We start from the raw sequence: 20,830 nt of genomic DNA, 5'->3' as shown, positions 1-20,830 counted from the left end.
CAACCAGCCCTGCTGGCCTCAAAACATCCAATTTGGGTCCCTGTCAGCAGTGATTAGGGTGCACAATGCTGACAGCCACATGGCCGGGGGTTCTGGGGCTGCTGGAGGAGCACTGGCCACCCAGCGCTGTGGCTGCCCCGGGTCACCTGAGGCCGTGGGGCTGTTACACAAGGGCTGGCGAGTGGCTGCATGGCCCCACATGCCGGGACACTGTGTGTCCCTCACTGGCTTGGTGGCCCCGATCTGTTTGACACCTGGGAAATCACTGGCTGCCATTACCTGCACGAAGGAGAACGTCTCATCACTGTGGGACACGGCTCAGCCAGCATGGATGTCACCATAGCACTGGGGGTCCCAGCTGGAAATGGGGCTATGGGGCTCCCGGCTGCTGTGACTGGCTTGGTTTTGGTTTGTACATCTGGGATTTGGGGTAGAGGATCTGTGCAAAGCAAGAAAATACCTGCAGCTTCTAAAGCAGAAGTCTGCAGGGCATTCTCCTGGCTGGGTGTGCTCATCCTCTGGCTCCCAAACAGGGACAGGAGGCATTTCTGCAGGCAGCATGTGGGCAGGGGCTACATTTGCTGTCCCATTCATCGCCAGGGCCTGCTGGACATGTGCAGGGAGAATGGGGCTAATTCTAATGCAGGGCGAGGAGAAACAGCTGCTGGTGTGGGCCAGGGAGCCACATTTGGTTGGCACTGCCCACTGTGCCTTGGTTTAGTGCCCCAAGTCCCTGGGGTTGGCCTGGGCTCAGCCAGACCTGCCCTCGGGATTGAGTGGGTACCACTTCAGGTACGGGGATCAACCATCACTGCTCAGGGACTCCCATTCCTTACAAACCCACTGCCAGGACAAACGCACAAAGCTTGTGTTTCAAGTTGTGTGTGGCTTTTCAACCCCATCAAATAGCTTTATTCACACAAACATATCTTAATTTACAAAGCCTCTGCCACTCATACACACTAGGGTATCCACAGTGTTCAAAGAACTTAAATAGAATGTCTCATACCAACCCAAGTAAACCAAGTACAAAAAATATTTATATAAAGTTCACACATAGGTCCTAGATTACCAGCTTCTGTGCAAAAATGAACAAACAAAAAAAAAACCCCAAAAAACAATACAGGTTCATTTACTAATGTAATTATCTCAGTTTGGAGTCTGGGTTTAAGCCTGAGCTCTGGTTTGCAGGGGCTGCAGGGAGCCCAGAGGGGTGCTGGGCTGGGGGTTCCCATCCCAGGGCTCACCCAGCACCACCAGGGTCCCTGCACCCCCTGGTGCTGCAGGGAAGCAGCTCTGAAAGCTGCTGGTGTTTGCTGAAGGCCCGGGATGGGGACACCAAACACTCCCTTGGGCCCCTGCGACCTCTTCCCCTAGTCTGGGCTTCACTTGGGCAGAGAAATGGGATTTGTCCCAGCACAGCTGGTGAGAGCAGCTCCCTGCACCTTCCAGATGTGCCCACCGCCCTGACACCCTGCTCTGATGTCCAAAATGCTTTTGGGTGCAGGATGCGCCCGGTGCCCAGCTGAGCAGCAGAGGAGCTGCCAGCACCTCTGTCCCCAATGCTGGCGACAGTTCCAGCAGCACGAGCATCCCTGGCCGATGGAGCCGGGGGCTCCGCTGCCCCGACACCGCCCCGGGAGCCGGGGGCTGCAGGAGCCTGGTGTAGCGCCCAGCCGGCTCCCACGGCACAGCCACGGTGCCAAAGGGGACCGGGACCCCCGGGCAGTGCGGTGTGAGGCTGGCGCAGCGCAGGCCGGGGAAGGGAGGAGGAAAGCAGCAGCGTGATTCCTGACCTGCAGAAAGCACAGGGAAACACATCCCAGCTTGTGCCCTGAAGCAGCTGCCCCACAACGTCCGGCAGGCTTAAACCCAGACTCAGTACTGCATATGAAAGAGACAGACAACGCACGCAACAGAGGATTTCCAAGACCATGGTAATGCTTGTTTTAAGTCTTATTGCTCCGGAAAGGCTCTGGGAGCCTCTGATATGTGAAGGAGCTGGGTCCTGAGGAGTAGAGGAAGACCACAGGGGTAACTCGGGTCTGTCACTAGCACTGCTGAACCTCACGCACAGCAGCAAGGGGACATGGGGGAGCTCATCGAACCCCTCTGGGCTGGAGCCACCGCTGCTCTCTCCTCCTCGGAGCCAGTGGAGTGGGCCCTGCTGCAGCCTGGTACACATAACACCGTTCCCAACCCTCCTGAGGCTTGGCTTGTTCCCCCACCCACCCCACATCCCGCTTGTAAACAGCATAGGCAGAAGTAAACAGTTTCATACAATCACTCCCCTGGCAGGGGGCCCTGGGGAGCAGCAGGGTTTCAGGAGGGGGTGCTTGGCTCCCCCCACACTGACCAGGACCCCCCAGCCCCTGGATGCTCAGCTTTGCTGTGGCCAGAAGAGACAGAGCCAGCCTGGCTTTAGGCCGGGCACTGGCAGCAGGCTCTGTGTTGCTTTTCTAAGCTTGAGTTTTCCCAGCAGCACATCCCAAAGCCACAAACACCGACAGCAGCAGCAGTTCAGCCTGCAGGGGCTGGAGGGGGGACACCCGACAGACCCAGCTGGGAAGAGAAACCCAAACATCTCCCATCCTGCAGCATGGGCACATTTGAGCTGTTCCCACCTTGTTTGAGAGGGAGAACTGGTCTGGGCCAAAGTAACGGGGAGGAGAGATGTGAGGGGCTGTAAACACAAGGCAGGTTCCCGTATAGTCCAGGGTGTCGAGCACAAACAGCAGCAAAATGATCAGGGAGAAACACTCTGAAAAGGACAAACTACTGAGGGGAACATCCATGCTGGCCACAGGCTGGCAGCCCCACATCTCGTCCTTGGAAGTATTTGCTAAATCCTAAGTAAGGCACTACGGTCTAACTCACTAACACCAAGCTGCTTCAAAAACACACCTGCAATGCAAAAGCTGAGCTGGAGATGTGTGGTTTGAGGGTGGCCTGAGCCAGCGATGGAGCAAGGGAGTGACCAGGCTGGCTCCTGTCCCTGGGGAGCGGGGTCCAGAAGCCAGCTGTGGGCAACGGTCCTACCTTCCATCCCCACATCCTGCCTTCCAGGCTTTTCTCCACACATGGAAATCTAAGAAGCTCCCTTCTCCTGGGGTATAACGCCAGTGGGGGGCCCTTCCAGTGGGAAAAGCCACATGAGCAGGGCTGGGAGGGTAAATCCCTCGTACCGCATACGTTCAGGCCAGGGTTGGGTTCTGACAGCTCTAACAGGAGCGAAGGTTCTGTCAGGTGGAGAAAACCGCCCGCAGCTCCTCAGCACAGCTGCCACAGGGATCTCCTGCTAATTAGAGACAAACGAGAGCAGCCCAAGCGCCGATCAAAGCCTCCAAGAGCACTCCACAGCCAGGGCACGCGCTAACAAACCCCAAAACTGCCCAGACCCCAGCAGCCAGCAGGAGGGAGTCTGTACAGTTGTGGTCCAGCTGTGGCCACAGCAGCATCCCCAGAAACAAAGAGAAGAGCAGCGTGGAAACTGGGGCTTGGCACCAAAATTGTGCTGTCCAAACCTTCACAAGTCACAGACTCCTGGTCTGGAGCTTCCTGGCACCATCCTCCTAAGAGGGACACGGCCTTCCTGCAGCGACAGCCTCAGCTTTGTGTCCTGGAATAGATGGAAAAGGAAAAAGAAACCCCTCCCTCCTTTCCCTGCCTTAGCCCACCTGAGTTTACGGCACTTGCAGTTATTCCTGTGAGCTCAAAGTCCATGGAAGAGATACAAGGAGGTGCTGCCAGTTCAGGAACCTTCCAGGGCTGACACAGGGAAAACTGCAGCCACACACAGATGTGGGGACATCCCCACAGTCAGGAACGAGGGTTCAGGGGAACCCTCCTTCTGTGAGGGCAGTTGGGGAGCGACGCTGCTCCCCAAAACACTGTGACGGGTTTAGTGTGATGAGGAATGTTTTAGGTGGTTCAGAACTGGCAGGGTGGAGGAGAGGTGGTGCTGTACATCACATTTACAGAGAGCAAAGCCTAAAGACCATCAACATGGGGTCGTCCCCGGAATATTAGTGTTGCTTTAAATATAGGCAAGGAAATCGAGTATTAGCTGCTCAGCGTGAGGTTCCAATCTCCTTACCTGAGCTGCACTGTGCTGTCACCAAACCCAAACAGCAGCATTGCCTTTTGCTTCCCAGAGATAGTTACCTAGCAGGGAAAAGTGTTTTGCCGAGGCCAAAACCCAGCCCATGAGCCGTTTAGGCCAAACCTCCTCCTCTCCCAAGTGTTTTTCCTAAGGACTGAACATTAAACACGTCAGCGCAGTGAACTGCTTTCCGTTTCTCTTGGCTGCAGATGATTCACCTGAAAACGTACCTACAGGCTCCCTGTTGTTCTCAGTAGAGAAAGACCATAACAAATGTCACTGGGCTCTGCAGAGGGATCTGGATAGACTGGAAAAATGGGCTGATTCCAATGGGATGAAGTTCAATAAGGCCAAGTGCCGGGTGCTGCACTTTGGTCACAACAACCCCCTGCAGCGCTCCAGGCTGGCACAGAGTGGCTGGAGAGCAGTCAGGCAGAAGGGGACCTGGGGGGACTGATTGACAGGAAGCTCAACATGAGCCATCAGTGTGCCCAGGTGGCCAAGAAGGCCAACGGTATCTTGTCCTGTATCCAAAATAGCGTGGTCAGCAGGACAAGAGCAGTGATCCTTCCCCTGTGCTCTGCATTGGTGAGGCCACACCTGGAGTATTGTGTTCAGTTCTGGGCCCCTCAGTTCAGGAAAGAGATTGAAGTGCTGGAGCAGGTCCAGAGAAGAGCAACACGACTGGTGAAGGGACTTGAACATAAGACCTATGGGGAGAGGCTGAGGCAGCTGGGGTTGTTTAGTCTGGAGAAGAGGAGGCTTAGAGCTGAGCTCAGCACTCTCTAGAACTACCTGAAGGGAAGTTATAGCCAGGTGGGGATTGGTCTCTTCTCCCAGGCAGTTAGCAATAGGACAAGGGGGCATGGGCTTAAACTCTGCCAGGGGAAATTTAGGCTGGACATTAGAAAGAAATTCTTTACAGAGAGAGTGGTCAGGCATTGGAATGGCTGCCCAGGGAGGTGGTGGACTCGCCGTCCCTGGAGGTTTTTAAACTGAGATTGGACATGGCACTTAGTGCCATGATCTAGTAAATGGACTAGAGTTAGACCAAGGGTTGGACTCAATGATCTCTGAGGTCTTTTCCAACCCAGTCGATTCTGTGATTCTGTGAAATCCAGCCAGGGAGGAGGAAGGTTCACCCACCGCAGCAGCAGACCTGCCTCACCAAATGCCTTTCCAGCCTGTTTCTGCTACTCTGTCCTAATTAACGCCAACTGCTCACGGCCTGGGCAGCATTTGCCTGTTCAGAAGCTGCCTGGCTATGACATCACTCATCTGCTTGCAACACGTGGTCCGAGACACTCACTTTTTCTAGAGCAAAGCCCTCCCACTGCAAAACCAGCAATAGCTCTACTCCTGCTTCCCCAAGCCAAAACAAGAGCTTTAAACCCAAAGCTGTGCCCAGCCAGATTCAGCACTAGTGCCTGACAGCAAACCTCACTGCTGGCTGCGATTCCCACCTCCTGATGGAACCAAATCTTCTCTAGAAACATCTACCGAGTCAAACAGCCACACAGGAGACACGGGGAGGGCTGGGCAGGGGCAGCTTTGCTCTCTGGATCTTGTTTAAAATAGTCTCACAAGCACAAGAGCTGCCAGCCTGCGCTCTTCCACAGGCCCCTGCAGCACCCCTGCTCCCCAGAACACCTCTTCCCAACAAAACAAAGTAACACCCAAAGATTTCACATTGCCAGAGATCCTGCGCACCAGGGATCTTCTGTGTCGTCTTCCCTCATCTTCAACATCTCTTGTTGCACGTAAATAATGGAGATTGTGGGTCCCTGGTAAATAAACCTGCAAGAAAAACAAGAAAGGACAAACAGAGGTCAGGTGTGTCCGTGGTTTTGTCCCAGTTACTACACTGTGACAATGTCCTGCCAGCCTTCCTGCTGCTACATGAGCCCAACTGCGGACAAAGTGAGTGGGATCGCTGGTTCAGTGCTCAGCGCAACTCTGCCCCGTGTTCCCAAACCTCGACTAAAGCAGCATTTGAGTGGCTGGGAGAACTCAGGATGAGCCCATGGGGCCCCAGACCAGGACTCCAAACAACTGCAAAGGTAACAGGGTCAGTGCTGGTTCACTTGGCTGCTGGATGCAAGGGCTGGAGGAGAGGAAGCCCAACTCCCGCAGCCTTCCCAGTGCTCCCAGTTACCCCAAGATGGGCATTGCCACATCCCTACTTCACAGTGTTTTATCTTGATCCAGGCACGTGGGCCTGGACCAGGTTTACAGCCGTTTATTTCCCAGGAACGAGTCACACAGCCCCGCATTGCCAAGGCTGGCACGCAGCCAGCCCGGGGCTGGTGACACAGCTCTGTCCCGCGGGACCCCCACAGCGACAGCCCGGCTGGACCAAGGACGAGCGTTACCACAGCAGAGCCCGGCCTTGAGGCTCCACACGCTGTGCCGGCGAGTGCCAGATGCCAGTCCTGCACCAGAGAGGTGGCACAAGCCGGGACACTGGGGACACCCCACGCCTCTTGCCCTGCACGTCTGCAGCAGCTCAGGCTTCTCACCTGCTTCTTGCAGAGCCACCTAAGACCCATTTCAGCACAGATGACAGCAGGGCAGGATGGGTTTGCAGAGAAAAAAAATGGGGGCTGGATTCAGCTCCCCGCCTCAGCAGGGACAGCTCCTGTCCCACTGGGAACACATGAGACACCAAGTGACAGCAATAGAGCAGTGGGAGAGACCTGATGAAGGAAAACTGCCTTGCCCAGCACATTACTCAAATCCCTCAGCTTGAGAAAATCTCATCAAATAAATCCCTGCCCAAAGAACACATTTCTGAAGGAAGAAGCTGCCCCTGCTGCTGGGGGCAGCAGCCAGGGCCACGGGCACGCTGCTCTGCAGGGGAGGGAAACCCATCAGAAAAAGCCTGTTTGAGAAAAGGCTTGTGAGTGGCACCCGAGCATCAGGTCAGGGGCAATCGCGCAAGGAATTTTCTGGAAGACTTCTCCTGTGGCGCAGCTTCATTAGCAAGTAGGGCAGTGATCCCGTGTGCGCTTCCCTGGAGTAGGAACATTTGCAGGGAAGAGCGTTGCTTGAGCAGCGCCGAGCTCGCAGCTCTGAGACCGCAGAGCTCACCCCACTGACGCACGTTGTTTCAGGGGCTTGTTCGAGAGCTTTTAATCCCTCCGCTGATGCCACTTTTAGTTTTAATCAGCTCGAATGTTCACTCAGCATCAGCAGGATGTGAACCAGCAGCCCACGGAGTCCTCGGCTGGGGAAGATGACACTCACGCGTGGGTCACGGCAGATGGGGGTGGCGATGTGCTCTGTGTGGTGGCAGAGGGAGGGAGATAACCCAACACCTTCTTGTGTTCATCCCATCAACTGCCCCTGAGTGGGAGCACAGGGTACAGGGGACAGAGCTGAGAGCCTCTGATATCTCCTAAATTCTTCCCTGTGCTCTGCATGTCTGTTTGTGACGCGCACCTTGGGAGCTCCCTGAAATCCAAGCGCAGCAGCCCCCCCGAGGAGGGACAGCGGGGCGACAGTGAGCAAACAAAACCACAAACACATGTGGCCAGAGGTGATGTGACCCAGCACATCCTCAGGGCCCTCCAGGCAGAACCACAGCTGCCCACAAAGATGTCACCACCCTGCGGGGTGACCCTGCAACGCTGCCCCTGCTGCTGCGGCCAAGGAGAGGAACCACCCTTGCTCTTGCTGTCCCACAGCTCGTTTCGACCGCAACAAGATTCACAAACCACTTTGAAACCAGCCTGCAGCCAAAATTAACACGATTTCAGAAATGAAACCACCATCCCTTTCCTTGACTTGCTCAGCTGATCCCATCCAGTTTCAGCTACTTTCAGCTGAAACGAGAATGATCAAAACCAGCGCCAGAGGAGGAGCGGTGCTGGAGTAAACCAGGCGAGAAGGCTGCACGTGTGCGCAGCAGCCATAGCAGGACTGAAGGCAAAGCTGCTGTGACACGAAAAAAATCGGCAGATGTCTATGGCAGAGTGAAGAGTAAGCAAAAATCTGATTTTCGGATCAGGGAGGGTTACAGTTTTCCAGGTTACGACACAACCCAAGGCTGAGCAGGGTCTGGAGCTGTCCTGGGGAACCCACGGCATGACCCAGCAGCCCTACAAACCACACACCCATGCCACAACTCAGCTGGAAGAGATTACCCGAGTTTCTCAGTCAACTTAAATTACCTGAGAGCAGAATTCAGGTCTTGCTCTAAATCCTACTTTAAGCTTCTCAAACCCGTTTCCAATTTTAGATTTGCATTTAATAACAGCCAGAGGTAGCCTGATTTGAATGCAATAAATACACAATGCACTAGAAAAACCCTACAGGAAAGCACACCAATAGCCACCCCACAGACACGCCAGAGGAACGTTCCCCACAGCACAACACTCAGGGTTTGCGGTGACCAAACGGCCGAGTGGCCACGCTATGCATGTCGGGTCGTGTTGTGTAAGTGCGTCCATCCCTGCTCAGCTGTGTCAGGGACAGAGCGATCGGTGCAGACTCACGGCTGCTCCAGCTGCATTTGGAGGGGTTTGCAGGAGGCAGCTGGGTTTTAAACAAACAGCCACAGGGCAGGACTGTCCCCTCACTGTTTGTTATCCCTGCATGTACAATTCTGCAGATATGCGCAGGATGAATTTTCCCCGGAGGGCACGGGCTGGTTGTGTAACTCAGCAGCAGCAGCGTGTCAGCGCAGAGCGATGGCAGATGGCAACAGCAAACCCCGACCCGACCCTCCGCCACGCAGCACCCGAGCTGCCCCGCGCCCGGCCCTGGGGCGCAAGGTGGGGTGTCCTGCTGAAAGGTGGGGTGTCCTGCTTCGGGGCACCTTGTCATACCCAGCTGAAGGGCTCACATTTCTGTACATTCACCCTCCCAGCCTAATCCCCATCCCACACTTACACTGGGACCAGTACCGAGCCCCAGGCGGAAGCCGTCGCATCAATTACTTGTGCTGGAAATCTTACGGGTGTTAAATATTTTGTGCCAGGGGCGGGGATGGTTTGTGAACCAGTTTGGACAAAACAGCAGTGACAGAATTAGACCGACCCAATGGGCCTTTCCATTTCTCTACTTCCTTTTCTCTGCGCCCAGCACAAAACTCACCTGGGATGGGCAGCATGTATTTTTACATAAGCTCAGGAACCCTCACGTGGACAGCGAGGAGGGTCTTTTTTTAGCAAAACCTGCCCAAGTGCCCCCACCTTCCCCACCACCCTGCTGCTGGAGCCTTGCTCTCTCTGGTTCTATGATTTAGGATCCCCAAAGCTGATGTCCAAAGGTGCTCATGGGTCTCTCTGCCCTGCACCAGCCTGTCTCGGCTCCACTGGACTTCTGGGCAGCAGCGGGACGTGCAGCTGTTAATTCTGTTTCCCACCTCTACTTTATTTTTTGCAGTGGAATAGGTGGGGGAAAAAAAACCTCAGAAGCAGTGCTCTGATGAGTCACTATAGAAATGGCTCTGGAAACATAAAAGACTCCTTTGTGTCACTACAAAGTGCATTATCGGGCTGGTACAGCGGACAGAATAATACAAAAACTGCGGATCACTTACCCAGCTGCAAAGCACAGTAGTGCCCTGCCCTGAATTTAAGCAGCACATGTAACCTGGTCCATTCTGGTTTCAAGCTCAAAGGCATCGGGTCGATCCTGCGGGTTAGCAGCCAACATGTCTTTCAGGAGCTGCTTGACTCCCTCAGACATGGAAGTCCTGCGTTTCTGAGGGATGTGCAGCTCCATCTTTGGGTTTTCTAGCAGCGCTTCCCCAACGGGCACAATCTCGGTCCCCTGCTTGATGTAGGTCCCCAGCAGCTCCTTCTTGGTCTCGGCGTCAATGAACGTGATCCTCTCAATCATGGCCCAGATGATGATGCCCAGGGCAAAGATGTCAGCCTTGGCGGTGTAGTGTCCCTCCCAGACCTCGGGTGCCATGTAGAAATCGGAGCCACACGCTGAAGACAGCCAGTACTTGTTCACATTCACATTTCTGTTCTCATGCCCGCCCTCCTTGCCCCGAGCAGTCAGGCCAGCGCAGACCTTACTGAGCCCGAAGTCGGCCACCTTGAGAACAGGGGTGCCCGACTTCTCAGTGATGAGGATATTGTCCGGTTTCAGGTCACGGTGCACGATGTGGTTCTTGTGCAGGAAGGCGATGGCGCTGGTCAGCTGCAGCATGAAGCTCGTGTTGGTGGCAGGGTCGGGTCTCCGGGACAGCACGTACTGGTTGAGGTCTCCCCCTTCGCAGAACTCCATGACGAACCAGAGGTAACATGGCTCATCCGCGTAGCCCAGGATTCTCTCGCCTAACCAAAAGGGACACAAGCAAAAGAGGGTTTTTCAGACATATTATAAAATGTACACACTTCCTGAGGGCAGGCAAGGAACTGGTCTGCTTTATGCAGATGGGAAAGGCCTTGGGAATGTGACTGGGACTTATCGCATGGTGAGGTACCAGCAGTGATGCTGATGCTGTTGTGGCTCCAAGAGCTTTAGGATCCCATTGGGTGCCACACACCAGCCCCACATTTCTCTGAGCCCAGGGCTGGCAGCCAGCTCAGGGACCTGTTCCCAAAGCGCAGATGTGCCAGTGAGACTGGGCTTGTGTCTCCTTGGGTGCTTGCAGGGAACCTGGAAGTGGAGGGTTATTTTCCTGTGCTACCGTTAGGCAATTCTCCCTGGGCTCTGAAAGCCAAAGCAGCAGCCACTAAAAGCACAATTAGCAGCAAGTCTGCAGGAAAAAATAAATCAGTTCTGTGTGAACAGCAGCTCTTCCACCTGAGCTCTGCCGCAGGAGGCAAAGACTGCCTTCTATTATACCTTACGCTTTACTGGTACAACCGCGAGTGGGGAGTAAATCACACCCTGCAAGGCTGGGCCAGCACAGCCTGGCTAAGAGCAGTCACACAAAAGCCTTGCAGTTCTCCTCAGACTCAAATTTGTGCATTTAAGCATTGTGTTTGTGCTAGGGGAGCTCTGCCACTTCGTACAGCTTCATTGAGTGCCAACGAGTCTTTAAGGAGAGGAAACCAGAGGCCCGAGTAGCAAACAATGTTTAAAAGCAACCTCAGCCATGCTTACAAACGTAACTATTGCCTTGCTCATTCGTGCTGCTATTCAGTATTATTACCCAAAGTTTCTCCCTTAACCAGAGGTCTCATTGAGCTCTTCTAGCTCAGAACATCTCAGGTCTGTTTCACTGCACCTCAGATTCACTCCACAGCCCCCTGCCAAGACAAACCACTCTCTTGTGTCCTGTTTATGTGCAACAGCATGACATCGGCCAACAGAATCAGCCAACGCCAGGGTGCAAATCCCATTGCCAGACCTCACATCACTTGCACAGAGCACCCAGGTGATGGGCAGAACCTGCACGCACAACCAGGGCATCACTTTACTCTAGGAATTAGATGGTTTTTATCCTTAAGCACTATAAGGGAGAAGCTGAAGGACATCACTCACCTCTGCCATAGTTAGCAAGTCACACAGATGAACTTGAGTGTTTAGAAAGCAGCTAAATAACTCCACCCATTTGACAAAGTTGGGTTTTGTTTTAGCAAAGCCCTGGAGAGCACATGGGAAAGCAAACTTCCAGCAGCAGGTAAAGCCAAGGACGACCCAGGACACCAAGGCCTGGGCTGCACGGCGCCCACAATGGTCAGCGATCAGTGTGGGTGGGAATATCGGTTATTTGGACAAACAGTCTGTAGCCATGGCTACTGCTATGGAAATGGAAATCTGGACAACAGAAGGATTTGGCTGCACCTCCCTGCCCTGGGCAGAAGAGGAAGGTCAGGGCTGGGGGATGGGAAGGACATAGGGCACTGGGTGGTCGTTGAGGGGCTGAGTGAGACCCCAAGGTGCTGGAGGGGGCTCAGCACACAATCCCAAGGGCCAGCAGGGAGCAGCACGGGACACCTTGGCTCTGGAGACCAAAACACCCACCAGGAAAAGCAGCTTCTCACCCTTTGGTGAGACTGGCATGACAGCATGGAAACACCAGCAGAGGCTGCTCGTCTCTGGAGCAGAGACCTCAGCACAGCCAGGACCTCCAGCTGCCACTGCCCTGGGTTTGCTGAACCCCAGGAATGTCACATCAGGGAACAGGGCTTTGATTCCCTGTCCCCTCAGCACCCCTGTAGCCCAAACATGGAGAGCAGGAGGGTTTGGCTCTTCTCAGCCAGCAACCACGACACGGAGCACATCACAGCCCTGAGCGTGTCACACATGGCCAGGAACACCAGGTGGGATGGTGACAGCAGGGACAAGCCAAGAGCCCCTTCCCACAGAGACCTGGCTCAAACACCGGCTCACCAGCAGCAGGGACCTGCCCGCTCCAACAAGCCAAGGTCTCATTTTTAGCATAAGGAGGGCTCTGGTATAAAACTTGGCCCCTGGGGCTCAGCAGGCACAGGGAGAACAGCACTGACCCGGCAGCACCGTGTGCTTCGCGCCGGGTGGAGCTGCCGGGAGAGGCTTAAGCCAAGAGTAATATTTCCTCATTTTCTTCCTATAATCTGAAAAGTGGTTTAGTTGTTAAATCATCTTCCTGCCTTCAAAACAAACAGCTTTAAACATAAGGAGCTGGCAAAGCTGCTTCCTAAAGATGAGATGTTTGCAAACTGAAGTCGAGCAGCCCAGAGCTGAAGAGATGCAGACGATGGGCCGGACTCACTCTCCATCACAGAGCAGCCCTGCCACAGCCTGTCCTGGGAGCTCGTTAACAGCTTGTTAATTTGCTTAGCACCACAGGGAAAAAGAAAAAAATAAATAAATCTAATGACAGCAGAAGCAGCATCCCACTGCTGCTATAACCTCTGACTTGCTCTGCACAAAGTGAAGACGAGAGTCGGCACATGCAGCCGAGGCACTGGGACTGACAGTAGCACGTGGGCAATGCCAGTGTGGCCCACAAGTGAGCTGGTGGCAAGTTGGTGGCCTCATGAGTGACACACTGGGAAGCAACACCTTATACCTGTTCACTTACCAAGGCAGTTCTGTCCCTGCTGTGGGCCAGGAACAAGAGGCCATGCACAAGCCACAAAGATGTGCGTGTGTCAGGGCTCAGTGCTGGGCTCCCAGCTTCTCTTTTGCACTCTGCCTTTAAATTTATTATAATATGCCAAATCTCATTAAAATGACGAAGGCTCAAGCTTCGCACTGTAGCTGAGACCTGACATCGCCTGCTATCCTGACAGTTGTGCTCCCGATACAGAAAGTCCCCGATTAATCCCCCCCCGCGCGCTGGCACAGCATCTGTGCCGGCCCGTAAATAGCCCGGCTGCGGTCGTGCAGAATGGCACGGCAGCGTGGCGACGTGCCGGCCACCGCGGTGCAGCAGCTCCGCGCACACAGCGGGCAGCGATGGAGAGCAAGCGGGCCTGGGAGGCTCACCTCACCCAGGCTTTTGTTCGGAAAAGATTTATCGGTGCCGTATCGGACCCAAAGCCTGGGGAGACGGTGAGTGCAGCCCCTGCTGAGCCTGGGGCCAGCAGACAGTGTAGTGCAGAGGGGAGAAGGAACACGCTGTATTTTGGGAAGCGAAACTGCTGCTCTGCCGTCTTGGGCTGCACAGCCCTTCCCACAGCAGGAACATTGGGGGGTTCTCTCCCTCCCTAGAGGTGAGGAACATCTATACCTACCCAAGCTGTCCCCAAGCCACACCAGCTCCTCTCAGGGTGCATATGGCAAAGGGGGGGGCAGGAAACCCCCAAACCTGCCAGGAGGAGCTTGACTTGCTCCAGCTGGACCCAGCAAAGGGAAGAGCCGGCTCCTGTACCAGGGAGCCACATCAGCGAGGGCACGTAAAGGAAGCACTCAGGCCATATAGAAAATAGGACAGTGCCCTTCGGGGTGGTTGTGCTGGAGTGTGAAGGGATCGGGGCCGCACAGGGCAGAGGGGGCAAGTCTGGACATGTCCCCCCGGAGCATGGAGGTGACAGGCAGGGCAGGAACGGTATGAGAGCCAGAGGTTTCCCCTGAGGATGGGTCTTAGCAGCTCTGCACAAAGTCTGTGCCTGGCACAGGGTTTGGAGGCTGCTGAGCTCCCCAGAGTGTACGGGAGCCCTGACACACAAGTTTGGGGAAGGAGGGGCTGGGGTGAGCTGGCTCTGGTTGTGACAGGCTGGGGGGCACGGGGGCATCGAGGACACAGAGCTCCGGTATTTTTCCACATCTTCACATGGCAGAGCTGGATCTGACAAGCAGCCAAGGAAGCAGAGGGAGGGAGCAAGCATTTCGGAGATGTCACTATCACAGTTATCAGCTCTGGCAGGAGAAGGTGACCCCTGACAGCCCCGTGATGCTGCTGAGGGACCCCAGGGGAAAAAGGGGGTGGCAGCTTCCAGGGCTGCCCCCACTTGGGAGGGGAACAAGACAGGAGAGGACAGAGAACAGTCCCAAAGCTGTAAGAGCTCGAGGAAGCGGGAAGGACTCCGTAACCAGCTGCACCCTTGGGGGGCTCAGAGTAGACAGGACTGGGGCAGAGAGGGGGAGATGTCCCCTCGGTGTGACTGGGCAGAGATGGGTGAAGGTCCCCAATGGACGCACATGGGCTGAGGGGCAGGTCAAGGTGGCGCAGGGAGCCCCAGGACAGGGTGTAACAGAGGGGTTAACACTGGAAGGGGATGCAGGGAAGGGCAGCACACAGGGGTCTGAGCCTGGACGTGACAATGGGGTCCCTCAGGACAAGGAACACGGGGCTGGGGTGCTGCAGAGGTGCAGGGCACAGAGGGACCCCATGGGTAGGGCATCGAGCTGCAACACACAGGGTGGGGCTCATGGAAGGATGTCCCTGGGAACAGCACACAGGGGACAGGGAGCGAGCGGAGGGGACACCCAAGCAGGGCCCAAGGGGACAGCACGGGGCAGGGCCCAGGGCGGGTGACCCCGGGCAGAGGTCCCAGGGAGTGCTGGGGGCAGCAGAGGGACCCTGGGGAGCCCTGCAGGGACAGGACCAAGGTGGGGGGTGGCAGCACCCCTGGGACAGGCACTGCTGCAGTGCAGAGGGACCCCAAGAGTGACAGAGGAGATCGGGACAACCGGGGGTGCAGTGGCGGGAGCTGGGGGGTGGCTATACTGTCAAAGTGGTGAGTTAAGGTGGAGGGAAGGGTGGAGGGGGAGCTTGTGGGAGGTCCTCTGAGGGCAGGTGATGCCGAGGGGGGATTTGAGCAACGGGGCAATGCTGGGGGGCAGAGGGGCTGCAAAGGGGGAAGGGGATGACACTAGCATGGGGTATCCCAGGAGTTCCCTGGTGTGGGGACGCTGATGACAACAGGGGGGGTGACAGCCTCAGGGGGTGGGTGACACTGAGGTGGAGGGCACCCAGGGAGGATGACACAGGGGTGCACGGGAGGGCTCCGGGGGTTCCCGGGTGCACAGGAGGGCGCCGGGGGTTCCCGGGCCGGTACCTTTGAGGGAGGTCTCGACGAGGCGCAGGTAGAGCTGGCTGCGCTTGTTGCCGTGGCTCATGCGCTGGCCCAGGCCGTGCCGCTGCAGGACGCACTCCTCGAAGCGCACCACGTTGGGGTGCTGCCGCCGGAGGCTGGTCAGGGCCCAGAACTCGGCCAGCGCCAGCTCCACATTCTCCGGGGCGTCACAACGGATCCGTTTCACCGCCAACCGGGCGCCGCTGCGGCCCGACACCGCCTCGTACACCACGCCGTAGGCCCCGCGGCCGATCTCGGCCAGCAGGCTGTACCGCGGGGCGCCGCCGCCGCTGCCACCCGGACCGGGCCCCGCCACCGTCGCCGCCATCGGGCCCCGGCGCGCCGCCCGCCGCCGCCGCCGCGTCGCCCTTTGTGTCCCGCAGCGGCCACTGTCCGCCGCCTCCATGGCGTCGCCGCGGGGGGGGCCGCGCGCCCGCCGCTGCCGCCGCCCCCCCCCACCTTCCCCGGCCCCGCGCGCCGGGGAGCGCCGCGCGGGCAAAGGGGCACGCGCCGCCGCGTCGGAGGGCGGAAAAGCGCGCCCTGCCGGCCCCTTTAAGCGCTCGGCCAATCGCGGCGGCGCGGGACGAACCACGCCGGCCGCGGGGGGGATTAAACGAGAGCCGCGCCGGGATCCGGCCTTCCCCCGGTGGTGGGATGGGCCTCAGTGGCGGCGGCCCGTGTCCGCCCCCACCCCGTGCCAGGTAGCCGGGGCACCGCTAAAATGCCTCAGCGTGGTGGGGGCTCAGCGCGCCGGCCGGTTCCTCCGCTCCCCCCGCCGCCGTGGTACGCGCCGTCCCGGTGTAAACAGGCCGGTCATCGAGGCGGCGGCAGCCGGCGGCAGCCCCGGCCTGGCCCAGGGTCCTCTCCCCGCCGGGCACGGCACAGGGGAAGCGATGCGGTGCGGGCCCGTGGGGCTCACCTGGGCCGCGGCGGCTCCGGGCCGGGCGCTGCGCGGCGGCGTGTGAGCGAACGAACGAACGAACGAGCGAGCGAGCGGGAGGGACGGCGGGATAAGAACGGGGCCGCGCGCCCTGACGTAAACCCCTTATGTAACGGCGGGAATGACCCGCCCCCCCGGGACGGTTCGGTGCCCTGGGGAGGGGGGTCGGTGCACCGCAGGGCCGCGCAGCGCTTGTCGGTGCATCGGGAGGGGATGGTGTTCCGGTGGCCGTGCAGCGGGAGAAGGGCCCCGGTGCACCGGCGGTAGCCGCGCAGTGCGGGGGGTGTTGGTGCACCGGGGCTGTGCAGCCGCACCGGTAGGGCGGGTTCGGGGCGGTTCAAAACACCAGCAGCATTAGGGTCTCCTCCCGGGTGCCTCATTCGCCCTCCGGTGACAGTCCGACCCCGCTCCCGGCGGTTCACCGGGGGCTTTCCAGCTGGAGTTCTCCGGGAAAGTAGCTGAGATCCCAGAGGACATCATCCCGCTGCCCCAGGGCTGGGCAGGTGCTGGTGCAGCGGGGGTTTTCGTGGCCCCATGGGGTGGCCCAGCACATGTCGGTGCCCCTGGGATGGGAAATGCATGAGTCACCAAAAGCAGGGCACAGTAACTGCCATCCACTGGGACCCTGAGGGGTGGCAGGGGCCAGGGGGAGCCCCAGGGCTCAGTGTGACCCCCCGGGGTAGCCACATGCCCACACAGGGGTCGATGTCCCACACACTGTCCCCAAACTCCTCTTCACCCCCTGGCCGTGGGCTTCATGAGCATCCTTTCCCTCTGGGCAGTGCAGGGGGACAAATCCTGGCACTGGGCTGCTGGGTCCGGTGCTGCCGGGGGTGGCAGCCAGTGAGTTCCAGGGTTCGGGCCATCACACACTGCCGTGCCACTCCCGATAGGCAACCAAATCCCATAATAGTTTTGTTTCCAGTTGCTTCTCCTCCCATATTCCTGTCCCCCGCATGGGTGACATCTGCCAGCGGCCAAGGAGAGCATCTGCAGAGCTGGTTTATGGTGGAGCTCAAGAAATTACTGCTTTCTTGACTCACTTCTGAGACATGTGCCGTCACCATCATGCAGCTCACAGCAGCTCCGGGCTGTGTCACGGCTGCCTCCCCTGGGGGGATGGAGACCCCCGAAGCCACTGGCACCCAGGGCTTGTTGTATGGGGCAGGTGATGCTCTTGTGTTGGCATGGCCAAGGCCGCAGCTCCTGCCAGTGCTTTAAACTCAACTTGCTCTTAAATGAAGCCACTTCACCTCCTGGCTGCAGGGGCAGTGCCACAGGCTCATGCTCCCGGTGCCGCGCGGCAGCCTGGTGCGGCATGTGCCGGTGGCAGGGCCGATGGCAGCGGTGTGACTCGCTGTGTTTGTGTGGGCTCCACTTCTTGTACTGGCGTCGAGTGGCCACTTGTGCCGCCTGCCCACGCAGGGGGGTCACCGTGTGCTCACGGTGACCTCGAGCTGCCGCGGCGTGACGCACACAGGGCCTGTATTGGCTCCTGGTCCCACATCACCGTTCAGCTGGATGCCACATCCCCCGCGGCGGTGACCTGGCCCTGCCCTGCCCTGCCTGGTGCCTGCCCCACAGCGCAGTGCTGCAGCTGCCTGAGGTTGGCTCCAGTGCTGTCGTGGTCAATCAGAAGCTGCATGGCTCCCCTGGGAGCAGACCCCCGAGCTTAGCCCCCTGCAGTTCTCCCCACAGAGCTGTTGGGGCCTCTTATGACCCCCAAAATGTGTCTGGCACATCCCTCGCCCCGTGGCCCCCTCCCCACAGGCTGCCCTGTGCCTGCTAAAAGGCCACTTACCCTCCACCTGTGACATCGCTTTAGGGCCAGTGGGGGAGAGGGAACGTTTTAGGAGTTTTTGGAAAAGTCCTGGCACTGAATAGGATGAAGCTGATGGTGCTGGAGGAACCACTGCTGTCCCATGCGATGCTCCTGCTGGCAGTGCTGGGTCACAGTCCCGCTGCTTGGGGACAGCCCAGGTGAGGGGCAGAGTTCATCCCCATACCCGAGGATGATTTACCCTGCGCAGGGATGGGGAGCTGGGTGCTCTCGAGGTACCAGGTCTGGGGGTGTTGGGGCAGAGCCGCGCAGCTGCTGCTGCCGCGGGTGACGTTAAGTGCCATCAACTCCCACTTGCTTTCGCGGGAGCTCATCCCCCTCCTCGCCAAACCTGCTTTTCACTCATGTACTTAGGAAAACTTAACTTTTCTATTACTGCACATTTCTCTTACCCAGGTGCTTAATTACCATTGTCCCAGGGAAATGTCAGTGTGACTCACAGACAGTTTCCCATTAGGAAGCGACAGATGAGTATTAATTAAACTTGCTGGTGGGTGGGCTCGCTCCCAGCTCCTTTCCCAGGGGGACCCTGTAACCCCTCGTGCCTGCCTGGCCCACAGCCAGCCCTGGAGAGGACCCTCTGTCCTGGTTCAGTGCATCAGTTGCACACGTAGAAAATTAGACAGTGACTTTGCTGCAGGTATGGGAGTAACTCGACCTCCCCCTTGGAGCAAAGGGAGTCAGCCCTGAGGAAGGAACCTGATTACAAATGTTTTTTTTCCTCCGCTCGTGGGGTTTGCTCCATCTCCAGCAGCTCATCTCCCCCTGGTGCAATTACCCTGCGTGGGAAGGTGGCTGCACCCTGGGCCGGGCGGCTCTGCAGGCAGCTCTGCTTTTGGGGGGGAGCTGGGGGCAGCTGGGGCCACACTGGTCCCCTCCACAGTCGCACTGGCCTTTGGGGTGATGCTGTTGCTCCTACCCGGAGATGTGACTCCCCAATGGAGCCATTTGTGTTAACGGCAGGTTGAACCGAGGAGGCCGCGCTTCAGGGACGGACTTCATGGTCTGGGAGTGCTATTTGATAGAAATAAAGGGTTTGGTGTGAGAAATGCTCCTCCCCGCCGTGTCTGCGGTGCCCGCAAGAAGATGAGTCCCAGCAGCGAGGGTTAAACCTGCGCAGGGATGCCTGCAGCCCTGGCCGAGGGTGCCTGTGGTGCTTTGCAGCTGCTTTTTGTTCTTCTCAGCTTTGTTCTGCGCCTGCACAGCCCAGCATGGGGCTGCCCTGGCTGCCCTCTGCCTGTGCCCCCATGGGAACCCGAGCTCTGTCCCCCCTCGCTACAGCACTGCCACCTCCTGGGATGGGTCCCACATTGGATGTCCCCTCTGTCAGCCCTGGGGAGATGCAGGATGCTCTGCCCTTGCCTTGTCCTCACCTTGTGTCCCTCCGTGCTGGCTCAGTCTCAGCCCAGATGAGCTAAAATCCACCTTCAGGCAAAAACTGGGGAGTCTCACGTGCTTCCTGGGGAACAGAGCCTGGTGGCACCCCAAACATGGGTGCTAGTGGAGGTGGCCGCCAGCCTTGGGGACAGGGGAGCAGGGGCAGCTGGTGCAGGCTGCTGGTGCTCGGTGGAAGGTCCTGGCCGTGCCGGTGGCCCCTGTGTCCCTCACCAGCACCGGGAGGGCGGAGGGGGGGCAGCGGGTCCGGCAGCTGATGTTGGAGCGGGGAGAAAGGCAGGTTGCTGGGAAACATCCCTCTTGAGCTCCGATAAAAATAGCTCCGGCTTCAAGGTGAGAGGACGGGCTGCGCTGCTGTGGGGATATGGGGGACGGGATGGGCTGGTCTGGCCCCCAGGTCTGTGTCTCGGCCCCTCTGCCCCATGGCAGGTCATGGTGCAGGGGGATGGTGGTAAATGGGCTTGGGGAGTGCCCTGGTATTGCCTATTTCACCCCCAAATTTGGCTTAGAAATGTACGAAAAGGAGTCAGGGCTGAGTGGGGAAGGGATAGAGTGTGTCTGTGCCCCCCACCCTGCTGCCCCTTTGGCTCATCTCTTTGGGTTTGTCCCCAGAAGGAAGAGGGACAGGGCAGGGGGAAGCAAAGCAGGTCTGAGCCCTGTCGGTGCGGAGTTTCCCTGGGGACACTTCGCTGCCCAGCTGCAGCCGGGCTGGGTGGGCTGGGGGGACATGATCCTTCCCTAGGGTGTGAAGACCCTCTCGCTCTTCCCGGAGGTTTCGGACAGGCTCACTCTCCCAGCAACACCACAAGGTCCATGCATCTCCCCAGCCTGCTCCCCAGGCTGGGGGGCTCGGGGCTTCACTCCCCCCTCCTTCTTGGCCAGGATTTGAATTTGGTGCCCGGGAGGGATTCACACACCCAACAGCCAAACTCCTGCAGCATGCAGCTGTGGGGAGACAGACCCCTTCCCCTCCCTGTATTTGGGATGCGCATTTCGAGGTCAAGGACCAAGGCTGGCCCAACGGGGTCCCCGAGGGACACAGCCAGCAGTGGTGCAGCGGTGGGACGTGCACTCCGGTCCCAAGGGCTGACCGGGGGTTGCAGGGGCTCTGGCACGGCGGGAGAGACGGCTGAGGACTT

General features: G+C 58.0%; 1 protein-coding gene across 6 annotated transcripts; it reads right to left on the bottom strand.

The window, feature by feature from the left end:
- Nucleotides 1-2,254: 2,254 nt before the first annotated feature.
- STK35 (serine/threonine kinase 35) lies at nucleotides 2,255-15,937 on the bottom strand. Of its 6 annotated transcripts, none has more exons than XR_014185399.1 (4): nucleotides 15,499-15,922; nucleotides 9,648-10,395; nucleotides 2,905-5,899; nucleotides 2,255-2,761 (listed from the first exon to the last, which is right to left on the bottom strand). XR_014185399.1 is itself a non-coding variant. In XM_082065394.1 (3 exons), exons 1-2 carry the CDS (start codon nucleotides 15,920-15,922, stop codon nucleotides 9,683-9,685), a joined length of 1,137 nt encoding a protein of 378 aa, XP_081921520.1. In that variant the 5' UTR covers nucleotides 15,923-15,937; the 3' UTR covers nucleotides 2,255-5,899; nucleotides 9,648-9,682. The 6 variants fall into 6 exon arrangements, 1 of the variants encoding a protein (XP_081921520.1); XR_014185400.1 differs by having other exon boundaries at nucleotides 2,255-3,783; nucleotides 4,097-5,899; XR_014185401.1 differs by having other exon boundaries at nucleotides 2,255-3,619; nucleotides 4,097-5,899.
- Between the last annotated feature and the right edge of the window lie 4,893 nt (nucleotides 15,938-20,830).

The sequence above is a fragment of the Streptopelia decaocto genome (assembly GCF_964273445.1).
Source record: "Streptopelia decaocto genome assembly, chromosome: 14".
Taxonomy (NCBI): domain Eukaryota; kingdom Metazoa; phylum Chordata; class Aves; order Columbiformes; family Columbidae; genus Streptopelia; species Streptopelia decaocto.
Note: the sequence above shows the minus strand (reverse complement) of the source record. Positions and strands in the feature narration are given on the sequence as shown.